The sequence below is a fragment of the Malania oleifera genome, chromosome 8 (assembly GCF_029873635.1).
Source record: "Malania oleifera isolate guangnan ecotype guangnan chromosome 8, ASM2987363v1, whole genome shotgun sequence".
NCBI lineage: Eukaryota > Viridiplantae > Streptophyta > Magnoliopsida > Santalales > Ximeniaceae > Malania > Malania oleifera.
Genome location: NC_080424.1, coordinates 91,164,698 through 91,191,140, shown reverse-complemented (window position 1 = coordinate 91,191,140; position 26,443 = coordinate 91,164,698). Strand labels below are relative to the sequence as shown.

General features: G+C 35.2%; 1 protein-coding gene across 3 annotated transcripts in view; it reads right to left on the bottom strand.

Moving 5' to 3' along the window:
- Nucleotides 1–7,739, bottom strand: part of LOC131162558 (B3 domain-containing protein REM16-like) — a 29,504-nt gene extending 21,765 nt beyond the window's left edge. For 2 of the 3 annotated variants that reach the window (XM_058119168.1, XM_058119169.1), the window contains exons 1-2: nt 7,481–7,739; nt 7,219–7,340 (exon numbers count right to left, since the gene is read on the bottom strand). In XM_058119168.1, the coding sequence (XP_057975151.1) occupies nt 7,219–7,329 (111 nt within the window). In that variant the 5' untranslated portion in view covers nt 7,330–7,340; nt 7,481–7,739. Of the gene's footprint in view, nt 1–7,218; nt 7,341–7,466 lie in introns of all 3 variants that reach the window. The other variant, XM_058119167.1, reaches the window with a different exon arrangement.
- Between the last annotated feature and the right edge of the window lie 18,704 nt (nt 7,740–26,443).

The following is a 26,443-nucleotide window of genomic DNA, read 5'->3' as shown; positions in this document are numbered from 1 at the left end:
CAGGTCAATATTCGAGTACCAACTATAGCCAGTTAACATATCAACCATATCCTCAAACCATGCTTGAACAAATAAGAATAAAAGTAAATGACAGTGTATGTCTAATGACTTGTACAATGTAGGGTTGTGAGTGTTTTTGGTTTTGGTTATGAATGGTTTTGGGAGAGTTTTCTTTTTATGTGATTAATTGTAATCTCTCAGGACCCTCCTATGTAACCATGGTATTCCTTCACCATAAGTGAGGGTAATTAATAAAATTTTGGTATTTTTCTTAAAGATTGGTACCAGTGATAGCAAATTTCGAGGGCAAAATTTTTGTAAGGAGGTGAGGATGTAGAGACTAGAAAAATTTAAATAATAAGAAAAACAAAGAAAAGATGGAAAATGATTTGGTGTAGACCAAACCATCGATGCTTTGGTGGGAGGCCAAAAAATCATCGACGGTTTTGAGTTACCGCAGCCAGGTAAGGGTAAAACAATGAAAATATGTTTGGTTAAAAACCAAACTGTCGACGGTTTCAGGAAAACTGTCGACGATTTTGCTGCGGGTCTGTCAACTATATAAGGAATTCAAGTCACATTTTTTGGGAGAAAATCATATTTCTCTCCTTCTATCTCTAGGGTTGCGACCCTCCCTCCTTCTCTCTTTGATTTCTATCCCAATTCAAACTCGAATCAGTTAGAAAATATCATTTCGAGATCCCGACGACGATTCTCCACCATTTGATCGGAGCAGTTTTGTGTTTTGAGATTTCCAGGCACCACTCCAAAGTTGAGGTAAGGATGATAATTGTGTTATCTACTTAGAATTTAACTGATTAAATGGAGTGTATGGGCATAGGGATGTTTAAATGATTATAAGGGTTGAGTTGATTGAACTGGGGGAAAATGATTTCAGGGTTTTGAGCTCCAAATGCCGCGGGCGTGGGTTTAGAGATCTTAGCAGGCACCCTCTCAGTAAACAGGTAAAGGGAATAAATTATAACATATATTTTTGGGAAATTAACTGGTTGACTTAAAGTATGCGAAAATGAGAACATGATATATGGTTTTGGAAAAACTATGATATGGGTATTTTCCCTATGATTATTATATTATGATTATCCGTGAAAAATTGTGTGGCATGAGGAATATGGAATAAGAATTTTATACTGGGGATGTGATTTATACTAAAATATATGATTTGCACTAAGAAATGATGATATGAGATATACAAATGTGTTTTTATACAGAAATGATGTTATGAGATATACAGATATGATAATATGAGATATACTGATATGTTTTATACATATATGAATATATGAGAAACACATATATGTTTTATACAGATATGATGATATGAGATTTATACAAATATGTTCTATATAAAATTGGTGGTATGAAATCCATAGATATGTTTATACAGAAATGTTGATATAAGTAATACATATATGTTCATACAGAAATTATGATATATGATATACACAATGATGTTTTTACAGAAATGATGAAATGAGATATATACAGACATGAGATGAGATATATACAGATATGATGAGAACTATACAGACATGATGAAATATGAATACAGAAATGTAGAAATGAGAACCCTGATGGATCAGTGATATACAGAAAGCACGGTACCGTTGCTAGCAAATGTGTTAGTGCAACCATACGTCTTAGATAGAGTGTGGCAGTGACAGTCGATTGGGTCTGTGAAGAGTAGAGCTACCCCCTAGGGTCCGGACCAGATTTGGGTAGGCCAGTCGTACTACAGACGGGTACAGTTTTGATCTAACCTGATAGGCCAACCACGGTTAGGTCCCACTTTCGAGCCGCACAACCCGGTCATGTGGGGTGAATACATGACGATGTAACATGAATGTCCTCAGGATGGTTCCTCATTACAGACGCGATAATTATGTTACAGATATGACAAACAGCCATGAGCTATAGACGCATTGTGTTATATACTAGTGGATGCTCATGAGTTAAAACATGTTTATGAAAAATGAATAGCCATAAGTTACAGATGTGTAGTGTTATATACTGGTGGATACTCATGAGTTAGAATATGAATATGAGAAATGAAATGAAAAATGAACAGTCATGAGTTACATACACATTGTGTTATATACTGGTGGATACTCATGAGCTAGAACCTGAATATGAGAAATGAAAGCTTAGGAAATTATGTTTATATAAATATATATATATATATATATATATATATATATATATATATATATGACTATGAGTACATATCTATATGTTTTTCTCAATTGATATAACTAATTAAATGAATGTGTTATGATATATCAAAACTCATGTTGCCACACACTGTCAATAATTTATTCCGTCTTACTGAGAGGTGTCTCACCCAGAATTTAAACATTACAGGAAATCAAGCCAAACAAGTGGAGCGAGCTCCGAGGTAGAGGAGATCTAGTACCCTAGCATTCCAGGTATGTGATTTCGAGTTGGGGATATGTTCTGTATAATCCCTAGAGTATTTTATGGATTTTTGAGGATGTGTATGTATATGTGTGGAGGTTATAGTACTCTGGTATTGTATATGAGACTCAAACACTTTATGTATTCCACTGCATGGATGGTGTGTATTTATGAACAGATATATCCCCGGTATTCCACTATGGACTGGGTTGACATTGTTATCATGGTATTAGAAATATTTGATAGATGATTGATTATTGTTTATTATTGTAAAAAAAAAATATGGAAGGAAAATCGGAGTGTCACATGATGAAAATGAAGAGAAGAGATTGATGTATTGTGCTAATGCCTCAAGGGTCTATTTATAGGCACAAAATAACCCTTCATTCTCCATGTACTTAATAAATAAGTCATGTATATATTAAGTAAATACAATCCTAGATTTAAGGTACATTCATATAATTAATTTAATGCATTTATGAGATATATGAATGAATGACCATAACTCAATCTAAAGTACATCTTCTTTTTCAAGATAACAATAAAATAATAATATTATAATACATAAAAAAATATAATAATATTAAAATACACCAACATAGAGAATATATTAAAATTATATTTTAAATATATTGGTTCCATTTGGTTAACTATAATTATTGAATGGGTCGTAATCAAACCAATAACTGAAAAAAAAAAATTCAAACCAAAATAAAATAAAAAAATGGCTAACTTAACTAAATTTTTCGTTTGATTTAATTTAGTTTAGTGGTTTAGTTTGATTTTTCAATTTTTCATCAAGCTGCTCAAAGCTAAACTCAGTAAAACCTTATATTTCTAAGCAGACATCTACTCATCTCAAAAAATGAACTCAATTTTAAATTTAGTATTTAAATATCCTATCCATTAATTTAATGTTAAATTAACTAGTTTATTGTACACTAATAAAATAATTTGTTGCACAAATAAATGGTATGGGAAAGAGATCACTGGAAGAGGGGAGACCACTAGGAAGACTGATCATCTTTCCATGTGTCCCACATCGGAAATAGGAATTTGTAGTAGGGGAGAAGGGAAGGGAATTGATGGCTAGCGCCTTAGTGGAGCAGGGGAGGGAGGAGTTGAAAAGGGGGAGAGAGGAAGCGAAGCAGTCCCACATCGGAAAGAGAACAAACCATTCCCTCCTCACCCGGAGTGCAGGCATGCGTTTGCGGGCCATCACCTCACAGCGGTGTTTTCTAAGTGTAGTTGTCGGCTTTTGTCCAGAAGTTTTAAGATAAATAGGTCAAAATACTAAACGATGCATATGCCCGAGTCCAAGTCGATTGTGAGAAATTTAAGCCTAGCTGGTCTTTAGCTGGACTATTTTTTATTCGAGTTCAGTTTTAAAGATGGTAAAACTTGGAATTTTTTTTTTTTTTTTTATAAAAAATATTAAATAATGATTCACGTGGGAATTTTATTTTTCAATTCAATGCGTCCATGGAAAATTGGTTCGGCTAGTTTTAAATAATGATTTGAAAATGCATTTAAAATGATATCTATATACATCATATTAGACACACGCTGTTTTAATATGTATATTTCTTTCCTTACTGAGATATGACTCACCCAAAAATATGATTATTTCTTTTTCAGGACATCCTCGAAGTCGAAATTAGGGAACTCGAGGCTTTTTAGACTTTTTGAGAAGTACTAAGAAAAATGGTATATACTGATAATACTTTGGGAAATATAAATATTTATGTTTTATATCTTTATGTTTTAAGTCGGTTATAAAAGGAATGATTGTGAAAATACTAGAATGTTTGGAGAGATATGTATTTATGGTAATGCAGGTATTGGATGGATAGTATGGATGTTATACAATGGTAGTAAACTCTGGTATTATTGATTATGATTTTTATATTATAAGGAGATTATGTTTATGTTTCCACTGCATATGTTATGAATTATGGATTATCTGGAATTTATCAAGTATAACGCACCGAACCCGAGATTAAGGGTTCAGGGCGTTACAACCTCCATACAGTTGATGAACACAGTCGAGGGGTGACCGACTGGATGACTTTCCACTGGATGTATGTGGATGCATGGGAGCATTAGAGAGAGCATATCATCCCAGTGGAGCAGGAGGATGATCTTTTGCATCCGGATGACCCATCCATGTCATTCATGTTGGACGATTGTGTAGATGCGGAGGACGTTGATGCACTAGCCATGCCACCTTGTTCTCGTCTAGTATCATTATATGAGTCATCTTCCCATCCGCTTCACATGGATGATGATGATGCAGTACCTCTAGGCGGAGATGATAGACATATAGGATGATGATAGACAGGAGACCGTATAGAGATGACCAAGAAGGAGAGGGCAGATGCAGACGACAACCACCCCAAGACTGGAGACAACCTCCATGTGGCACTTAAGTGGGCATTTGTTATATATGTACTTGAACCCTATATTGTGTTGTGTAGTAGTATGATTCTTTTGATTTCATTTGTATAACATCAATTCTTTTGATTTCATTTGTATAACCTCATTGCATTATTTCTGTATAATTTGGGATGTTTATTTGTTATTCCCTAATTTGTATATGTGAATGTAAGTTGCATATAAAAGTTATGTATGAAAGTTGTGAATGAAAGTTGTGAACATACAGGTATCGATTGCCAATGAAAAATGTTTTATTTGAATATGTGCAAGGATGGATATACTCGATTTAAGAGGAGACTCTACCAAAATTTTTACAATTATTTGATGTACTATGAATGTGTATGAAAGTTGTGAATAAAAGTTGTGAACATACTGGTATCGATTGCCGATGAAAAATGTTTTTTTTTAATAGGTATATGGATGAATATACTCAATTTTTAGAGGAGACTGTCAAAATTTTTACACTCATTCGATGTACTATGAATGCGTATGAAAGTTGTGAACATACTGATATTGATTGTTGATGAAAAATGTTTTCTTTGAACAGGTGCATAGATGGATATACTCGATTTTAGGAGGAGACTTTACCGAAATTTTTACAATTATTTGATGTACTATGAATGTGTATGAAAGTTGTATATGAAAGTTGTAAACATACTAGTATCGATTGCCGATAAAAAATATTTTCTTTGAACGGGTGCAAGGATGGATATACTCGATTTTAAGAGGGGACTCTATCGACATTTTTACAGTAATTTGATGTATTGTGAATGTGTATGAAAGATGTGAAATACAAAATGACATTTATTGTAGTTATTTAAAGACCTAATTGAAATACAAAAGTTATTCAAGTACAATAATTTTTAATAATATCGTGGTAAGTAATTATTATTGTATTTTTTGTTTTAACATATTAAGGGAAAGGAATATGCACATTCTTAATGAAGTTTTTTTTAAAGAACATTTTGATATTTTTTTTCAATTTTATGTAGTAAGAGGGAAAATGATAATGGATATTAAAATGATGTGATGACTAGTCTAACATGTATTTGTCTTGAATTAATTCGTCCATAACCGTGGGCGAAAGGAGAAGAGTTAGATCAATGTGCGCGAGTCGCTTGGAAGGACCGGGGCACACTACCCGGTAAAAAGCAATGGACAATGGACAATTGACAAACGTGTTGGGACAATGTTTCACTCTACTATTACTAAATTAATAATATATACATACCGATCAAAAAGGTCCTGAAAAAGTTCGGAGCATGTTTACTGATAAAAATAAATTTTTTCTTCTAATTTTTCAAAAAGATTTACCTTCCTAACATTTGTATGAAAATAAGCTAAAGAAAAGTAAAAGAAGTATTTTTCAAGTATAAAGTTATAAAAATAGTAACCTCATATTTTGAAGGGTATTGAATTTAAATTTGCATTATATTTAGATGAAATGTAATATAAAATTATATTAAAATTTATTTAAATCTATCTAAATCTAAATATAAGTTCGAAACCTATATTCCCAAGCACTATTTCAATGAAAAAACTTGCTCTGTCTTTTGACATCTCTAGATTATTCACTACTTGGAAAGATAATCTCAACTAGATTTCTAAAATACCACCAAGAGAGAGAGAGGGAAGCAACTTGTATTATTTTAATTTTTCCCTTGACTAATAAATTAATTTTTGCTTTTTGTAAAAAAATAATAAAAGATTTTGACATGGTTTGCTTGTGGAAATACTTTAGTTTTCATTTATAGTTTTCAATTGATTACAATATGGCATATTGTTTTCCTCATATCTTAAATTTATATAAAAGAGTTAAAAAATATATATATTTTTTATTTTCTTCATTTCAAACTCTTATTTCACATATGTGAGCATGAATCCGGACCTTACAATATGATTTGTGAGATTCTACTCCCACTTCACGCCTGCGAGCATGAAATTCAGATCTTACAATATGATTTGTAAAATATATCTATTGAGTTTCTTTTAAATCACTAACATTCAAATTTAAGTTCCAAAATTCATGAATTCGCATACTATCTTGTATAATTTATTTTAAAAAAAAGTTATATATATATATATATTTATATAATTAGTTTGAAATCTTCAAATACAAAATAAATAAATAAATAGTTTATACAAGTAAACAAACTATTTATTCAAAAATTTTGCAACTTGTTTGTGCCTAGATCAGGCTGGTGAGTTTAACATATGCATAGCAAAGAAACCAAGATGGGTCATCTTGCGTTACACAAGCAGAACACAAACAGGGTCAATTCGTTGCCTACAGTTCACAAAGCAAAATGGCGACGTCCTAACTACGATTACGAAAATTGAACTCACCAGCTGCTGGTCGAAATCTTCAGATAAAAATTGAGCGAAATGCATCGACTGAAAATGGGTCCAGTAAAACAACTCTTCCCATTTCCTGCAGTCCTCACATCCTTCTCCCATTTCTCCTCGCGCTGTCAAATTCCAAAAACCAAAAAAGTAAAAAGCAAAGATGAGATCTGACCTTTCCATCTGCAGTGAAATACAGAACAATGGCCGCAAAATCAATCCAGAACATGCCAAATGATAAAACCCATTACACAATTTCACCGACTCTGATATCAACGCCGAGATATATTAACAAAACGCAGAGACTTCCATGAACTGCGCCAGAGCAAGCACTGCGGAGGAGTGAAGACCAATCAAGCCAATCACTATCAAAATTATTTTCTTCCTTCTCCTCTCAGAACAAACCCTCTAATGCTAAATGGGGTGACAAGGAACATTCATGCATCTTTGTTGATTGCTTTGTTCTGAGGAGGGCAGTAGAGTGCCTACTGCCTAGTGCCTACCCTACCAATGGCTCATGTGCCCTTCATTCAAATTATAAGACAAACATGTTTGTTGACACGAGCGCCTTCTAGATGAATTTCAACCCTAAAAGGGTTCTGGTAAGGTTTGATTAATTGAGCCATTACTCCCGAATTATTAGTAAAATTGAAGTTTTGATCTGATATAAAATGTAAATCGAAACCAAATCATTTAAAATAGTTAATTGAAATTCGATTAATAGATTTTTAAATCAATATCCAATGCTTAACTAAATTGAACTGTTAAGTATAATTTAAAATTTTAAAGTCACTACAAATAATATTTTTTATTTCATGTAAATTTAAAGTTTTTAAAATAAAATTTAAGTATGAAATTTGGATTAATATAACTTTTAAAATTTAAGTTATTAAAATTTTATATGATATTGTATATAATATGTATTTTTGTATATTTATAATATATTGGTTTGGATTGGTTAATTATGATTATTAAATGGGTCGAATCAAAACCAAACTTATAACCGAAAAAATTAAGAACTTTGAACTGAAACTGAATCGAAAAATGATTAGTTGATTTTTCAATTTGATTTGGTTTGATTTTACGATTTGATTCGGTCTTGTAATTTTTCTTGCCCACCCTTGTTAAAAGATACTTGCGTTCATTAGATCATGTACCATTTGTCCTATAATTTGAATAAGGGGTTAACATTCGATCGATTTGGTTAATTTGATTAATTAACTAAAAAATGTCGGTTAAAAAATCTCATTAACCGAATCGAATCAGAATTTCATATTAACCGAACTCAAAATCAACCGAACTGAATTTCGGTTAAATCAATTAACTGATTTTAACCAATTTAATATTTTAATGTATATCAAGTACAAATAATATATATAATATATAAAAATTTTAATTTATATAAAATATAAATAATATATATAAATTGAAGAAGGATGGAAAGACTATTTTTGGTGTAGAAATATCTGAAAGAGTTGAGGCTTCCTACACACCCAGTCTGCACCCAATTGTTTTCCAGTCCAATGAGGCTAACTCTAAGTCATCTTCTATTTTGTCTTAGAGAAAGATACCAAACAATTTCAGTTCAAGAGCATTCTTGTACTAACACTTCTGCCCCGCGAAATAAAAGTTATAAAGTATGGACTCAAAACCCTGAGGTTCTTGGTGATAGGTTTCATGTCAATGGCATCTTGAGAACAATACTTTCTCAGTTGGAGTATCCAATGAAAACAGTCCTTGTGGACGACAGTCACTTACAAGGAAATGTAGGGTTCAGACAACATTGATGTCAAGCTTACCATCGATGCTGCACCTGGCAAAAAATACAAAGTGGTTTCTCCACAAGATTTTATGTTTACAAATTAGCAATATAAATAGAAAAACCCAAGTGCAGAATTGCATTAGCTGGGAAGAGTGAGAATCCAACAAAACCTATTGACTATAATCAAATCGGAAAAGTAGATAATAATGGTGACATATCCTAGCTCGTGGAAAAATCTTAAACAAATCATGATTCAATGGCAGTTGTCCATGTTGAGTCTTTCAGTAACACACAAACCAATGGCAACTTTGAGGCCATCATAGATAATATGGAGCATGACCAGGATTTTGGAAGTTTTGCTCCTACTACCGAAGACATGTCCACTTTATGAATACAACTCATTAGTCAACCCAAAAGTGAGCACAACTCACTAGCAATAGCCCGTCTGATGAGCACTGCTCATGAGGACCAAAGACATGTCCTCTTGATGAACTTAACTAATGAGGCAACCTAAGAGTGAGTACAACTCACCAGCAACGACCTATCTAATGAGCACTGATCATGAGGCCCGAAGACATGCTCAATTGATGAGCACAGCTCATGAGGCAACCCACTAGTGAGCACCGCTCACCAGCAACGACCTATATGATAAGCACCACTCATGAGGCTCGAAGACGTGCCTTGTAATGACCTGAATTTTTAAATGGAATTTAAATAATAAAAGAAAAGGGAAATGGAAGTTGGGAAAAGAAGAGAAGCTGCCAAGCTTCGTCGACAAACACAGGGTTTCGTCGACGAACACAGGGCTTCGTTGACAAAGAAATACCGAGAGGGGTTTTGGTGTTGGGCTTTTGTGGAGCCTAGTTATGTTTTGATTTGGATGACGACTCGACCTCTATTTAATTAGAGATTTCTATCCTAAGGCTTAGTCCATGGAGCGAAGTCATGGCCCAAGCCGCAACGCTTATGGACTAAGCGGTATAAGTCGTACTTGTGGGGGGTCCGGGGGCAACGTCCCCGGGGAAAAATTTTGGAGCCCATTCGGAACGGAACCCTAGGCGCAACATATAAAAGGGTGCTTTCGGGTGATTAGGGTTTTATGTGGTTGTATCCGCGAGAGAGAACGAGAGCAAGAGAATTGTATCGCCCCACTCTCTGTGCTTTCTTCCTGATAATATTGAAATCCCTGCAACTCCGTGGACGTAGGCAAAATTGCCGAACCACGTAAATATTGTCTTGTGCGTGTGATTGAATTTTTCTTTGGCGTTATTCTTTCTCTATTTGTTTCTCACAGGTTTCGGGAATTTGTTCGTATATTCCTAACATTTGGTGCCGACTGAATTTCGTCGACGAAGGACGGGCTCGTCGACGAAATTCCCCGTCTATAAATGTGAAAAATCCGATTTTTCTTCACAACTAAGCTTCCTCTCCACTCTCTCTCTCTCCCCTTCGGCTCTCTCACTCTCTCTCTTCGATTTTGGGCTAGTTTTACGTCGGATCGAAGATTTGAGGCTACCACGACGCTCCTGACAAAGTTCTCTACAAGTTTGCCGGAGCGGATCGTTAGGAAAATGAAGTTAGAAATCATCCCTAAGTTGAGGTAAGGCTTTTTAAGCCAAATTAGACTTTGCGATAGTTATAGGAATTGATGTACGCATGAAAATACTGATGTTCAATACTGGGAGTTTTGAGTTTCAGGGTATTGAGTAGGAAATCCTACGGGGGTCAGACTAGAAAATTTTAGGGGCTTTCTCAGTAGTCAGGTAATGGAATAAACTAAAGCAGTTATTTTCTATGCAAGTTATAATTAATTATGAGCACATTCATTTTCAGAAAAGCATATGCTATATTTGTTTATCACATATGAAATGTATGTTTGGAAAATACTACTATTATGATTAAAACGTATATGTATGTATGAGATTCTAGAAATGATGATTTTTAGAATATGAAGCATGACTTTAAACGACATATGTGTGGCGTGAACATTATTTTTATGTGAAGTGAATCATGATATGAATGATTTCACGAGCAAAGCATATTTTCAAGTATTTTGAAAAGACGAGTTATGCTATACTGAGTTTGACGAATATATGATAAATGAGTTATTTTTAGAATGTAAATACCTGAAACGTATCTGGCGCAAGACCATGTATTTATATTATCTGCACGAGGCTGTATTTACGATGTTGGCGCGAGGCCATGTATTTATATTATCGGCACGAGGCCATGTATTTATGATTTCGGCACGAGGTCGTATCTATATTTTTGGCACAAGGTCGTGATGATGTTATGTATGTTCATGTATTATATGTTATTACAACCAGGGTGTTAGTTTAGTTCAGTTCAGGGCTCGGTACCGTAGCTATATGTGTAGATCGGATATCTACTTCAGATTAGTGCTAACCATCCCACAAGAGGATGAGAGATAGATAGCCGATGTGGCTTTCAGTAGAGTGTGGACGTCCACCTGGCAGTCCGAACCAGGATGCGGCAGGCCCATCGTACTTACAGACATATTTGATTTGGCAGTGGACGACCAGCCATTGTCGGGTCCCGTCTTCGAGCTGCACAACCCGTCATGGGGGGTAATACATGACATTAACTAGCTATTCATCCTGGGTATATTTTCCGTATTACAGTTATAGCAGATGCTTATGTATGTTATGATTTATTAACAAATATAAAAGTACATGATTATCCAGTATGATAGTATGATTATTTCCAGAGTTATGAAATGTACTGTATATGTATAAACACTTTAAATGTTCATGTTGTCACACGACTGTATTTAGTTTATTTTTCCTTACTGAGAAGTGTCTCACCCCCAACATTAAATGATTTTTCTGGAAACCCAGAGAAACCGGCGGGTCAAGGCCGCCGTTGAGTGAGTGGAGGTTCCCTACTAGAAAGGTAAGCGTTGAACTAGGACTAGGAGATTTTTGTTGTATGGTCCTAGTGTTGTTTTTTAATTTTGGAGATTGTACATATAAACAGTATATTGATGATGTAGTAAACTCTGGTATTATGTTTTAGAGATTGGATGTTGAGATTTTATGTTTACTGCTGCTAGGTTTTCCGCTGTGTTTGACAGATATCCCCGCTACCCACGGGTTCGGGTTGACCATTTTACTTATTATGCTACAGTTTACATTAAGAATTAGAGGGATGTTACATGCCCACTTAATGAGTATAGCTCATGAGGCAACCCAAGAATGAGCAAAACTCACCATAAATGACCTATATGATGAACACCACTCATGAGGCCTAAAGACATGCCCATCTGATGAGCACAACTCATGAGACAAACAAAGAGTGAGCACAAGATCACCAGCAGCGACCCATATGATGAGCACCGCTCGTGAGGCAACCCAAAAGTGAGCATAGCTTACCAAGAAATGGCCCATCTGATAAGAACCACTTATGAGGCCCAAAGACATGCCTATTTGATGAGCACAACTCATGAGACAACCCAAAAGTGAGCACAACTCACCAAGCAATGGCCCATATGATGAACACTGCTCATGATGTAGAGACCCAAAAAAAATATAATAATAATAATAAAAAATAAAAATGGAAAAATTGATTTGGTGCTGATCAAATCGTCGACAATTTGGGGCAGCTCAAGAAAACCATCGACGATTTTGAATTACTGAGGCTCAAAAAAGGTAAAACGGTAAAAATCAATTTGGTTAAAAACCAAACTGTCGACGGTTTTAGGAAAACCATTGACAGTTTTGTCCGGGCCAATATACCTATAAGTAAACATAAGCTCATATTTTTTTGAGAAAATTTCTCTCTCTCCTCTCTCTCTAGGGCTTCAAAATGCTCTCTCTCTCTCTCTCTCTCTCTCTCTCTCTCTCTCTCCCTCTCTTCATTTTCTCCCCAAATTACAACTAATTGATGAAAAAAATATTGTTTCTGGGTCCTATCTTCAATCCTCAACATATTAACCAGAGTGGATTCGCAGTTTGAGCATCCTAGGTACCACTCCAGGATTAAGGTAAGGGGAATAAATTATGTCAGCTTATTTTGGTAATTTAACTGATTAAAACTAAGATTCTGAGTACATATATGTTGTATATGATTTTTTGAATAATTTAGGCATATGGAAATGGATTATTATTTATGTATTTGAGAAAAAACTAAGTGAGTAGGGTAATCATCTTATTTTTCTAAAAAATGTAAATTATGTGTTTAAGAAAAATTGTGGAGATGATCATACCCTTGTTTTCAACAAATATATTTTTCCTAGGCAATTATGAGATTATGATTTAAACATTTAAAATGTGTGACATGAGAATAAATGGTTATAGTTACAGAAACAAATTAGTGGGAATATCTTGTGTGATATAATAAAGATAAGATGTGATTATTTGCTGTAATGTGATTTCATATTGAGATATGATTCTACGCAGACATGTGAAATGATACTGAGTTATGATTATGTGTAAGTTGAGAATTTATATTGAGATGTAATTATGTGCAGAAATGTCATTGTTATACCAAGTTATGGATTTCACAGTTTGATACGATTACATGAATGATTAGAAATTGTGGAAATACTGATGGTGTTAAAGTAATAAGGAAAAGGGGGATGGCGAAACAAAACACCCCGATAATTATAGAGAAAGGAAAAGGGGGACGGCATAATGAAACGCTCCTATAATTATAGAGAAAGGAAAAGGGGGACGGCGAACCGAAATGCCCCGATAATTATAGAGAAAGGCAAAGGGCGACGGCAAAGGGCGACGACAACATGAAATGCCCTGATCCTCGGGACTTTTGTCTGAGGGCTTGCTGATTTGGGGGACAGCGATACGAAATGCCTCTCAGCGAGTGCTTGTTATGAATGGCTGAATTGGGGAATGGTAGCAAGAGACGCCTCAATTTCAGCAAATACTAGTTATATATAGATTATGTGAAGTGTAGATTTATGTGAATGGGACTTTTGAGCCGAATAATGAACCGAAATGATATATATGTGTTATGAAATTGTATAGGTGTGAACACAGTTTATAAATGCTATCTTATTTAAAGTTATTTAGGAAATGTATAATGTTACATAATAACTCATTTGACACATAATGATAATAATTTATTTCGTCTTACTGAGAGGTGTCTCATCCTAATAAATAATTTTACTTTTCAAGATCTCCAGGAAAGCCAACCTAGGAGCCTAGGGTCGGGGTATGGACATTATAGATAGGGTAAGTGCTGATATGGATTAGCGTATATAAACTTTTTTGGTAATTTTGGGTTACAGTTTTATCTAGGAAAATGGTATAGAAATGGTTGTAAGATAGAACTCTGGTATGTATAGTTTTTAGAAAGGACTATTTTTACTTCCGCATGCAGTGGATGGATATAGATGTAATATTCAAAATATTATAAATATATGTTTTATAATTATTATGAAAAATTAAAATGAAAGAAACAAATGGGGACGTGATAGTATGGTATCAGAGATGTCATGTGATGACGTTATTATTATGTTTATTATTGTATTATGTTATGAGAATTTCTAGGGCATTACACATGAGACCTGAAGACATGCCTATTTGATTGTTTCCTCAAGTACAAATATGTTAAGCAACAGGAAAAAGGTGATGGTTTATATTACTGGTATTGTATTTACAGATTCAGTGACACATGATTATATAGTAATAGATTTTCACAGTATTGTAACTCATTTGCCACACACTAGCAATAGCATATTTCGTCTTACTAAGCGTTGACTCATCCCATTACTTTAACATTTTTCAGGTGATCCAGTTAGGCGAGCAGACCAGACTCACAAATAAAGGGGCCTCAGTATTGCCTTGACAGTATAGTGAGTATTTTGGGAGTATTTTTGTGTAGCCTTAACTAGTTGAGGGTATTTTGGGAAACAGTCATACATGTATATTTTGGGAAACATTTTAGCACTCTGGTATTGTATATAATTATATATGGTTATGTTTATTTGAATCCCACTTCTCGCTGCTTACGTAGATTGTTGGGTTTAATCCATTTTGGTATCAGAGCATTATAAATTTTGCAGTATAAAAAACAAAACTCCAGTTAAATTGCATGTCGTTACAATTTGGTATTAGAGCCTAGGTTGCTAGGTTCTGTAGACTTTAGAGTGCAGCAGAAGCAATAATAGAGTATAGGAAATGATTTGAGGGTTGTTCTGTTGTCTGGGTACAAGATTTACCATGGTGGTTTCTGTGTTTTTCCTAGGGTGACGATTTTAGGAAAATCATGGTAAACTATTTTCGGGTCGTGTGTCTAGGTTGCAGAACTGGATATTGAGTTAAGGTCAGGGAAGGTAGTTAATTTTAAATTGGTATAGGATAGGTTTGTATAGGAAATAGGGTGCTTAAGTGTATTTCTTGTTTCAGGATGGACCCGGGAAGCAGTGGTACGAATGCTAGGGAGGATAGGCCAGGACCTTCCATAATAGGTAGAGGAGATTCAGATGTTGTGCTACGCAACATCACTCAGCAGGTGATGGCTGAGATGGCTAGGAGCTCTGGGGAGCGTGGCTGTTCGATCGAGCAGTTTACGCGGATCAAACCCTCATCGTTTGCTGGAGGAGATGACCCGATTCTAGCTGAGAATTGGGTCCAGGATATTGAAGAGACGTTGGGAGTGCTTCCTTGTTTGGATGAGCAGAAGGTAGTATTTGCAGCATATAAGTTGACAGGGGAGGCAAAGCGCTGGTGGAGATCAGTGCGACTGATAGAGGAGTAGAGGCCGGTTCCAGTGCCACTGATGTGGGACCGATTCAAGGAGTTGTTCTTCGAGCGGTATTTCTCTGCTATCATTCGGAATGCAAAGGCAGCAGGATTTATGCACCTGATACAGGGGTAGATGTCGGTATCCCAGTACGTGGCTCAGTTTACCGAGTTGTCACGTTTTGCTCCACATCTAGCACCTGATGAAGAGAAAAAGACAAGGAAGTTTGAAGAAGGACTGAGGCAGAACTTATTTGAGCAGGTGATTGGCTTTAGAGTTCAGACATTTATAGAAGTTAAAGACAGAGCTGCGATCATTAAGAGTGGTATACGGAGGGGTATAGCGGCTCAGAATCAGATTCAGAGGCCTACGCCTCAGAGCTTTTAGGCTGGCTCCAGTAGGGGTCCATGGAGAGGAGGTCGCGATAGAAGAGATCAGAGGCAGATGGTGAGACCTCGTGAGAATCAGGGTGCGTCGAATGTCCCGGTATGTAAGACATGCGGGAGACGTCATTTGGGGGAGTGCCAGTTTGGGAGAGATGTATACTACCATTGTGGGAGACCCGGCCATATGGCACGTGCATGCCCAGGACTGCCAGACCAGGTCCTAGCTCCCAGGCCCTATCGGGGAGGATATTAGGTGCCTTGTGGAGGACAGCAGAGGAATGTGGCCCTGGTGAAAGTTTACGTGTTGATGCCCGGTGATGCTGAGGCTGCCGCGGATGTGGTGATAGGTACTTTTACTATTTTATCATATTCCCTTATTGTTTTATTTGATTCAGGTGCTACTCATTCCTTTGTCTCTGCATTGTACGTTAAATTTTCTGGAAATGAGACTCAGTTATTAGATAGAGAAGTCTCAGTAGCTACACCATCAAGGTCGGTGTTAAGGTGTAAAAGAGTACTCAGAGGCTATCCAATAGAAATTCAGGCGAGAGTGCTACTAGCAGACTTGATTGTGTTTGAGATGTGTGGATTTGATGTAATATTGGGTATGAATTGGTTGGCAACTAATCACGCTAGTATTGATTGTTCTCAGAAGGAAGTAATTTTCAGACTCTTTGGCGAGCAAGAATTCAGGTTTGTTGGTTCTCGTGTATGTGCTCCATCGCAGCTAGTATCAGCAATGCAGGCGAGTAGATTGCTCCTAGACGGAAGTCAGCGGTTTGTGGCTTTTGTAAAGGAAGTGTCAGAGAATGTATTGAAGCTTGACAGTACCCCAGTCGTACGAGAATTTCCAGATGTTTTTCCAGAGGAGCTACCAGGGTTGCCTCCCGAACGCGAGGTGGATTTTCCCATAGATTTACCTCTAGGGACGGCACTGATTTCTAAGGTTCCTTATCGTATGGCTCCAGCTGAGTTGGGAGAATTGAAGAATCAGTTGCAAGACTTGCTGAATATGGGATTTATATAACCCAGTGTATCGCCATGGGAAGCTTTAGTGCTATTTGTAAAGAAGAAAGACGGGTCTGTAAGGATGTGTATTGATTATAGAGAAATCAATAAGGTTACTATTAAGAATAAATATCCTATACCCCGTATTGACGATTTGTTTGATCAGCTTCAAGGTACATGGGTATATTCCAAGATCGACCTCAAATCAAGTTATCATCGGGTGAGGGTAAAAGCAGATGATGTTGCAAAGACAACTTTCAGGACCAAGTATGGGCACTACGAATTCCTCGTTATGCTGTTTGGTTTGATGAATGCCCCAGCTCTGTTTATGGATTTGATGAATAGAGTCTTTCATCAGTATCTGGACTAGTTTGTGGTAGTTTTTATTGATGATATACTAGTCTACTCAAGGAGTTTTGAGGATCATGAGAGACATTTGAGATGGGTACTGCAGACTCTCAGGGAAGAGAAGCTCTATGCCAAGTTTAGCAAGTGTGAGTTCTGGCTTGAGAGAATGTTGTATTTTTAGGTCACGTGATCTCAGGAGACGGTATATCAGTGGATCCCAGCAAGATCGATGCGGTAGTGAATTGGGCCAGGCCGAAGAACGTGCAAGAAGTTAGAAGTTTCTTGGGACTGATAGGTTATTACCGTCGATTTGTTGAGGGGTTTTCGGCTTTGTTAGGACCTCTCACACGTTTGACCAAGAAGAATGCCAGATTTGTGTGGGATGAAGAATGCGAGCAGAGTTTCCAGGAATTAAAGCAGCGGCTCGTCACTACACCAGTACTGACGATTCCATCAGGAGGTGATGGTTATATGATTTACAGTGACGCGTCTTTGAAAGGGCTCAGTTGTGTACTGATGCAGCATGGTAGGGTGGTGGCATATATGTCTAGGGAGTTAAAAGAATATGAAAAGAACTACCCTACTCACAATCTGGAATTGGCTGCAGTTGTACATGCATTGAAGATTTGGAGACATTATTTATATGGTGAGAAATGTGAAATATTTTCTGATCATAAGAGCCTAAAGTACTTCTTTATACAAAAAGAGTTGAATATGTGCCAGAGAAGGTGGTTAGAACTCATCAAGGATTACGACTGCACCATCAGTTACCACCCAGGTAAAGAAAATGTGGTAGCTGATGTATTAAGCCGTAAATCAGAGGATACAACGTAGTTAGCAGCACTAATTTAGCACTCGATTCAGATGGACTTGGAAAGACTCAGCGTGGAATTAGTAGTAGATGATCCTCAAGCGTTTATTTCCAATTTGGTTGTATAACCTACACTATATGAAAGGATTAAAGTCGCCTAGGGGAATGATCTAGAATTGGCCAAAGTGATAGCCAGAATATAGGATGGTCAGGGAGAAGAATTTCAGCATTTCTGATGATGGGGCTTTGAGATTTTGCACTAGATTGTGTGTGCTTGCAGATGACAACATCAGGAGGACGATTTTAGAGGAGGCACACAGATCTCTATACAATGTTCATCCTAGCAGTACGAAGATGTATATGGATCTGCAGGAGTATTTCTGGTGGAGTGGCATGAAAAGGGAAATAGCAGAATTTGTGCGACAGTGTTTGAAGTGCCAACAGGTTAAGGCTGAGCACCAGAGGTTGGCTGGTCAGTTGCAGCCACTTTTCATTCCTGAATGGAAGTGGGACTATGTATCCATGGATTTTTTTACTGGGTTACCACCGACGCTGCATGGTTAGAATGTCATCTGGGTAATTATTGATAGGTTGACGAAGACAGCGCACTTTTGCCCATTAAGGTTAACTACCCTATGAACAAGTTAGCATAGATTTACATACAGGAGATTATTCGACCCCATGGAGTGCCGGTATCCATAGTCTCAGATCGTGATCCACGTTTTACATCGCGGTTCTAGAGGAGTTTGCAGGAGGCATTGGGGACTCAGCTAGCATTTAGCACCACTTTCCATCCTCAGACGGATGGTCAGACAAAGAAAACGATTTAGGTACTTAAGGATATGTTGCGACCGTGTGTATTGGATTTTTGGGTAGTTTGACTCAGTATATGCCATTGGTGGAATTTGCCTACAACAACAGCTACTAGGCTAGCATAGGCATGACTCCTTATGAAGCACTCTATGGTAGGAGAAGCCGATCTCCTCTTTTTTGGGATGAAGTTGGTGAGAGGCGAGTTTTGGGACCAGAGATAGTACAATAGACATACGATAAAGTCCGACTCATTTGAGATAGAATCAGTGCAGCACAGAGTCGACAAAAATGTTACACGGATACTCACCGTCGGAAACTGGAATTTGAAGTGGGTGATCATGTATTTCTAAAAATCGCACCATTGAAGGGAATCATGAGGTTTGGGAGGAAGGGTAAGTTGAGCCCTAGGTTCATTGGCCCATTTGAGATACTCGAGAAGATTGGGTCAGTTGCCTATCGGCTGGCTTTACCGTCATCTCTATTCAGGATTCACAACATGTTTCATGTATCTATGTTAAAGAAATACATCCCAGATTCTTCCCATATCATCAGCTATGCAGAATTGGAACTCAGTGGCGATCTAGCATACGAGGAAGCTCCAGTACAGATCCTAGATAGAAAAGAACAGGAATTGTGCAGTAAGAAAATACCACTAGTCAAAGTCCTGTGGAGGAATCACGCGATAGAAGAAGCTTCGTGGGAGCTTGAAAGCGAGATTAGACAGAAATACCCCCACTTGTTTAGTGGGTCATAGCAGTGATGTGTAAATTAAAGTAGTGATAATTTTGTTTTGTACAATGTAATTGTAATGTAAAGTATAAGATAGGTAGTATTTTGGTTTCGGGAGAATTTTCTTTTACACTTGTAATCTCCTAGAACTACCCTTGTAACCACGGTATTCCTCCACCATAAGTGAGGGTAGGTAATAAAATATGTAGACCATTTAGCCTTTAAAGGATAATGAATTATATGAACAGTAAATTTCAAGGACGAAATTTTTTAAGGAGGGGAGAATGTAACGATTCGAATAATAATGGTATTTAAATAATATAGAGGGAGGAAAATGAAAATAGTAACAGTAGGAGGCAGCAGACTTCGTCGACGAATGCGAAGAGTTCATCGATGACGTTGCACTTTAGGATGTAAGACTCAAAAGAATTTTGCAGGTGCTCGTCGACGTACACAAGGGATTCGTCGATGAGGGTGCAAGTGGGCCTTGTCGACAAAGACAAGTTTCGTCGACGAGAAGATATCGAAAGTGGATTTTTGGAAGTCTGAAATTCATCGACGAGGGTGCAGGTTCATCGACGAACTTTCTACAGGACTCGTCGACGAGGTGATGTGGCTCGTCGACAAAGGCAGCAGTATAAATAGTGCTAAACTCATTTTTTCTGTGTAGGAAACTCACTGAAACCTCTCTTCTCTCTCCTCTACGGTCCTTCCCTCTTTTCTTTTCGATTTCGGCCCCATCAGTCGCCAGATCGATGACCTGAGGCCACCACGACACCCTTGGCGGAGTTCTTTTCAAGTCTACTGGGGCGGATCGTCGATGGGATCGAGTCGAATTTCTCCCTAGATTCAGGGTAAGGTCTTTTAAGCAAAAATTGGCTTTCCAGCAGTTGTAGGAAATGCTGTAGACGTAGAAATAGTAATATTTTATTCTGGGATATATGGTTTTCAGGGTGTTGAGTGGAGAACCCTGCGGGTTTAGGACCCGTTATAGTTGGAGGATTTTAGTAGGAAACAAGTAAGGGAAATATGCTATGCTAGGCAAATTTAGTATGATTTTCACTATAGTATATATATTTATACCAGATTATTAGTCACTGCAGGAATTAATACAGTTTCACAGTTCATCCATTATGTATAATATGTTTTAAATTACTATGTGGCTTGAGAATATAAATATAGTACAGAGACATGCTTTACAGTATTTTTCAGAGCTATATTTTACAGAAAATACAGACAGAGGAAATATTTTATAGTAATTACAGAATACCATGATTATATAATTGATACAGATACCGTTTACGGTACCATGACATACAGCTTTACAGTTCATTTCAGAAATACAGTTGATACAGATACAGTTTATCACAACGTCATGGTTATATAGTTATTACAGAATCATGGTAAAACAGATAGTTGTATATAGAGATGTATTATATATAGTATCAGACCCTATTGGACCATTACAGTTTACAGAGCACGGTACCGTTGCTACATACAGTATAGAGTGCAACCACCTATTCAGATAATACGTGGTATAACAGTTGATCGTAAGAGCCCACGAGTGGACAGGCTCCCCATCAGATATGGGTTGAAGAGGGCTGATCAGACTGATGGAGTATAGTGGTTTATCCTGGTCGGCCAGCCAGGATAGATCCCGCCTACGGGTCGTACAACCCTGTCATTAGGGGTTAAATCATGACACACAATTATCCACAGGGAAGTTTTCAGTTATTATTATGTATATACAGATTTATAGAGATAGAAAATATACTTATATATATTAGAAGTATTTTGAGTAGAAACCTAAAGTACAGATATGTTAAGCAATAGGAAAAAGGTGATGGTTTATATTACTGGTATTGTATTTACAGATTCAGTGATACATGATTATATTATTTCACTTGAGAGTAGATTTGAACAATTTCAAACATATGAGAATATTTTTGATTTTTTATATGATTTAAACATTTTAAAATCATTAGATGAGAACAATTTGAAACAAAAATGTTTGACACTTGAGCATATTTTAAAATGTGGAACACATTTAGATATTAATGGTTTTGATTTATTTTCAGAATTGAGAATTTTAAAAGAAAGTTTGGAAGAAACTAGTACACCAATTGAAACATTGAACTTTATAAAAAAGATAGATTGTTTTCCAAATATATTTATTGCTTATAGAATTTTATTAACGATACCTGTGATAGTAGCTTCTGCAAAAAGAAGTTTTTTAAAACTTAAACTTATAAAAAATTATTTGCAATCAACTATGTTACAAGAAAGATTAAATGGATTGGCTATGTTATCAATATAAAAAGAAATACTTGAAAATCTTGAATATAAAACTTTAATTAGTGATTTTGCATCTCAAAAAGTTAAAAAAATTAATTTTAAATAAAAAAAAATTAAACAAAATATTAAGGGCCCCTAATTAAACCATTCATCAAGGGCCCTATATTGTGAAGAGCCGACCCTATCTGTCGCAGAACCCTACCATCCAATGAACAATTTATTTTGTAATATAATAATTAAAGTTATTTTAAAAATTATTGTTGACTCTATGAGTCCAATCATGTTTTGATAATGACAAATCACTTGGTATTTTACCTGTGCATTTAAGATTTTGAACAAGATCATGACTTAGCATGCACAGATGGTAAATATGCTATGGAAGCCACGAGGAATTTGAAGCACATACGACTTGACTTAATCCATGAAAGTAGAAGAGTAAAAGGATAAAAACAATTTAGATTTTCAGTTGTAATTCACATTAATTTTGACTTTATTTGCATGTTTCATAAGATATGATGTGATACTCAAAATGACATATAGACTAACCCTAGGATGAATGTTTTTCATGAAATATTCATATGCATTTGTCATAGTGTGGATCTGCATTTTAGAAGGATCATAAGCCTGAAAAAACAGGGCACTTGTCGACTAGCCACATGGAGTCGTCGATGAGCGAGTGTAGTACACTCGTCGACTAGTGAGTCATCTCGTCGACGATCAACTGGTACAGACATTCGTCGACGAGTCTGTCGAATAGAATGACACTCCAACGCTGAAACAGACATATTTTTATTATTAAAAATATTTTCAATGATCCAATGGCCAGAAATCTTTTAGATGCCGAGAATACTTATAATATCAACCCAAAACCCTAGCTTGACACATTTTGCTAAGCTTTGCCTACTTTCAATGAATTCACATCAAGTTTGGGCATTCTTCATTCTCGTCTCCAAGATCCAAGTGCTCACACTTATATCATCTTGAAAAAACTGGTTTGATCTTGAGGTTTGATAGATAGAGTTTACTTTACATTCAATATTATTGTCAAAGTTCATCTATTCCCGTATTCTTTCATTTAAAATATTTATTGGGAGCAAGAACCCTAGTATTCCATATATTTGGTTGAAAAATCTTTTGTTATATTCAAAGATATATTTTTTTATTCAAAAGATTTCATATTATTTCTGCAAAAGTATTTGAAAGCAAGAGCTTAAATCTTTGTGATATTCAAAGTTATATTCTTATTCAAAGATTCTATTATTGTTGCAAAAGGTATTTGAAAACTAACTCTAGGATCTCCAAAGCATTTATTTTTAAGAAGTCATTTTTTGGGGAAATACTGAATAAGGGCTAGATCTTGAAGAGATCATTCATATGCATATTTCTCAAGTAAAGATCATATTTTTCACATACATCATTGAAAAAAATACATTCTCTCTTGAGCGTCATATTATATCTTGTGAGAGTGCTTAGAGTTGATTGTACTCATTAGCTTATTGAGAAGTGTCTGAGTGTTTGGAAATTTTTATTCATTATTTGTATTAATGGTTCGGTTTGTAAATCGTGAGGAGGAAGTTAGTTACGTCTCTTGTAAGCAGCAGATAGTTAGGAGGAAGCTACATCTCTTGTAAGCAGCAGATTGTAACGGGAAGCTTGGCCTAGGTTTAAAGAAGCAGATTAGTGGAATCCTTGGATGGTTTACCCAAGGCGAGGACATAGGTCAAGTTTGATCGAAGCTCGTAAAAACTGTGTTTGCATCTCTCTTCCCTTAACTCATTTAAATTTCCGTTTGCATTTAATTATTGCCTTATTGTGTATGAATTGAATATTTATTACATTTGTGAGTGATTGAGTAATCTTGATTATTTGATAAAGTCACCTAGCTTGTGCTTGTGAAGTTGTGGTTTTCAAAATTAGGATCTAAAGACCAATAATTTTTTTAAATGCCCAATTCACCTCCCTATTGGAATTGCACCTAAATTCACAATTATAATTTGACAATTGCTAAACATTAATAACTAATATATATATATATATATATATATATATATATATATATATATATATATATATAGAATATGAATTTAGATACTTTTGTTTTGATCACGAGAAATTAAGTACTTGGGTTTGAGTTTGAATGTGGGCATGGGGTAAATTTAGAGGCACATACAAGAGTTAGAAGTGTGAGACTAAACCTTGACCAATAGAGCTTATGCTAATTGAATTGATGTCTAATAAGCCTAAATACATGGGATTATAAATGAATTTAAAGATTAGTTGTTAGCAGATATGCGAAGGATGAAATTTTAAATCTGCCAACCGACTCATTTAAAAGCGAATGAAAAAGGTTTAAACTGTATTTGACTTATTTAATGTGCATATCAGTTATGAGTCGATTTAAGCGGGTCAAATTCAATTTAGATTAACGATTTTTTATTCATTTTACCAGCTCTAGATAGAAGCAAAAAAAAAAAAAAGATAAGAAAGAAAAAAAAAATCCAACACCACGTGTCAGTGTCAAATTGAATCTTAAGGTTCAAAAATTATATATATATATATATATATATATATATATATTCATATATATGGAGCTATTGTCGCTTATTAGGACACATAAAGAGTGATGATGTCACCCTTTCTAATTCTTGAAATAAATAATTCAAGTAAATTATTATGATTTTTTTTTAATAAAAAATGTGATCCTTGCTATGCTATTATACTGCACATTGCGCATTTTATTAATATAATACCATGCATTGTGAGATAAAAAAATAGTGAGTCATGCCACCATTATCGGTTCTTGTGATAAGTAAATCAAATAACTTACAATAACATTTTCTGTGAAGAATGTGAAATGACTTTTTTTTTTGACATATAAAGAGTGATGATGTCACCCTTTCTAATTCTTGAAATAAATAATTCAAGTAAATTATTATGATTTTTTTTTAATAAAAAATGTGATCCTTGCTATGCTATTATACTGCACATTGCACATTTTATTAATATATTACCATGCATTGTGAGATAAAAAAATAGTGAGTCATGCCACCATTATCGGTTCTTGTGATAAGTAAATCAAATAACTTACAATAACATTTTCTGTGAAGAATGTGAAATGACTTTTTTTTTTGACAGTTAAAGAGTGATGATGTCACCCTTTCTAATTCTTGAAATAAATAATTCAAGAAAATTATTATGAAATAAATAATTCAAGAAAATTATTATGATTTTTTTTTAATAAAAAATGTGATCCTTGCTATGCTATTATATTGCACATTGTGCATTTTATTAATATATTACCATGCATTGTGAGATAAAAAAATAGTGAGTCATGCCACCATTATCGGTTCTTGTGATAAGTAAATCAAATAACTTACAATAACATTTTCTGTGAAGAATGTGAAATGACTTTTTTTTTTGACATATAAAGAGTGATGATGTCACCCTTTCTAATTCTCGAAATAAATAATTCAAGTAAATTATTATGATTTTTTTTTAATAAAAAATGTGATCCTTGCTATGCTATTATACTGCACATTGCGCATTTTATTAATATATTACCATGCATTGTGAGAAAAAAAAATAGTGAGTCATGCCACCATTATCGGTTCTTGTGATAAGTAAATCAAATAACTTACAATAACATTTTCTGTGAAGAATGTGAAATGACTTTTTTTTTTGACATATAAAGAGTGATGATGTCACCCTTTCTAATTCTCGAAATAAATAATTCAAGTAAATTATTATGATTTTTTTTTAATAAAAAATGTGATCCTTGCTATGCTATTATACTGCACATTGCGCATTTTATTAATATATTACCATGCATTGTGAGATAAAAAAATAGTGAGTCATGCCACCATTATCGTTCTTGTGATAAGTAAATCAAATAACTTACAATAACATTTTCTGTGAAGAATGTGAAATGACTTTTTTTTTTGACAAAATTGATACAAGGGTATAAAAGAAAAGAAAGACATCTCACGTTCTTTAAAGCAAATGTTATTATGACTTATTTGAATTATTTATCACAAGAACCAATATTGTAAGGATCACATTTTTAATAAAAAAATTCATAATAATTTACTAAGAAAAAGAATAGTACCCATTCACCTCTAAAATGTAAAATAGCATTTTAGTCTTCTTGGGTAAAATTTTTTGAAGGGGCTAGCTTTCTTAAACGGTGATGAGAATTTCTGGTTTTCTCTACAAAGATGTTATCTTCTTTTTTTTTTTTAATATTTAAGATAATATTCAACAACATCACTTGAATTTCTGAATATAACACTACACTTTTTAAGATTTTAAAGGCTATAAGAAAGCTTTTCGAAATTTAATTTTGTAAATAAAAAG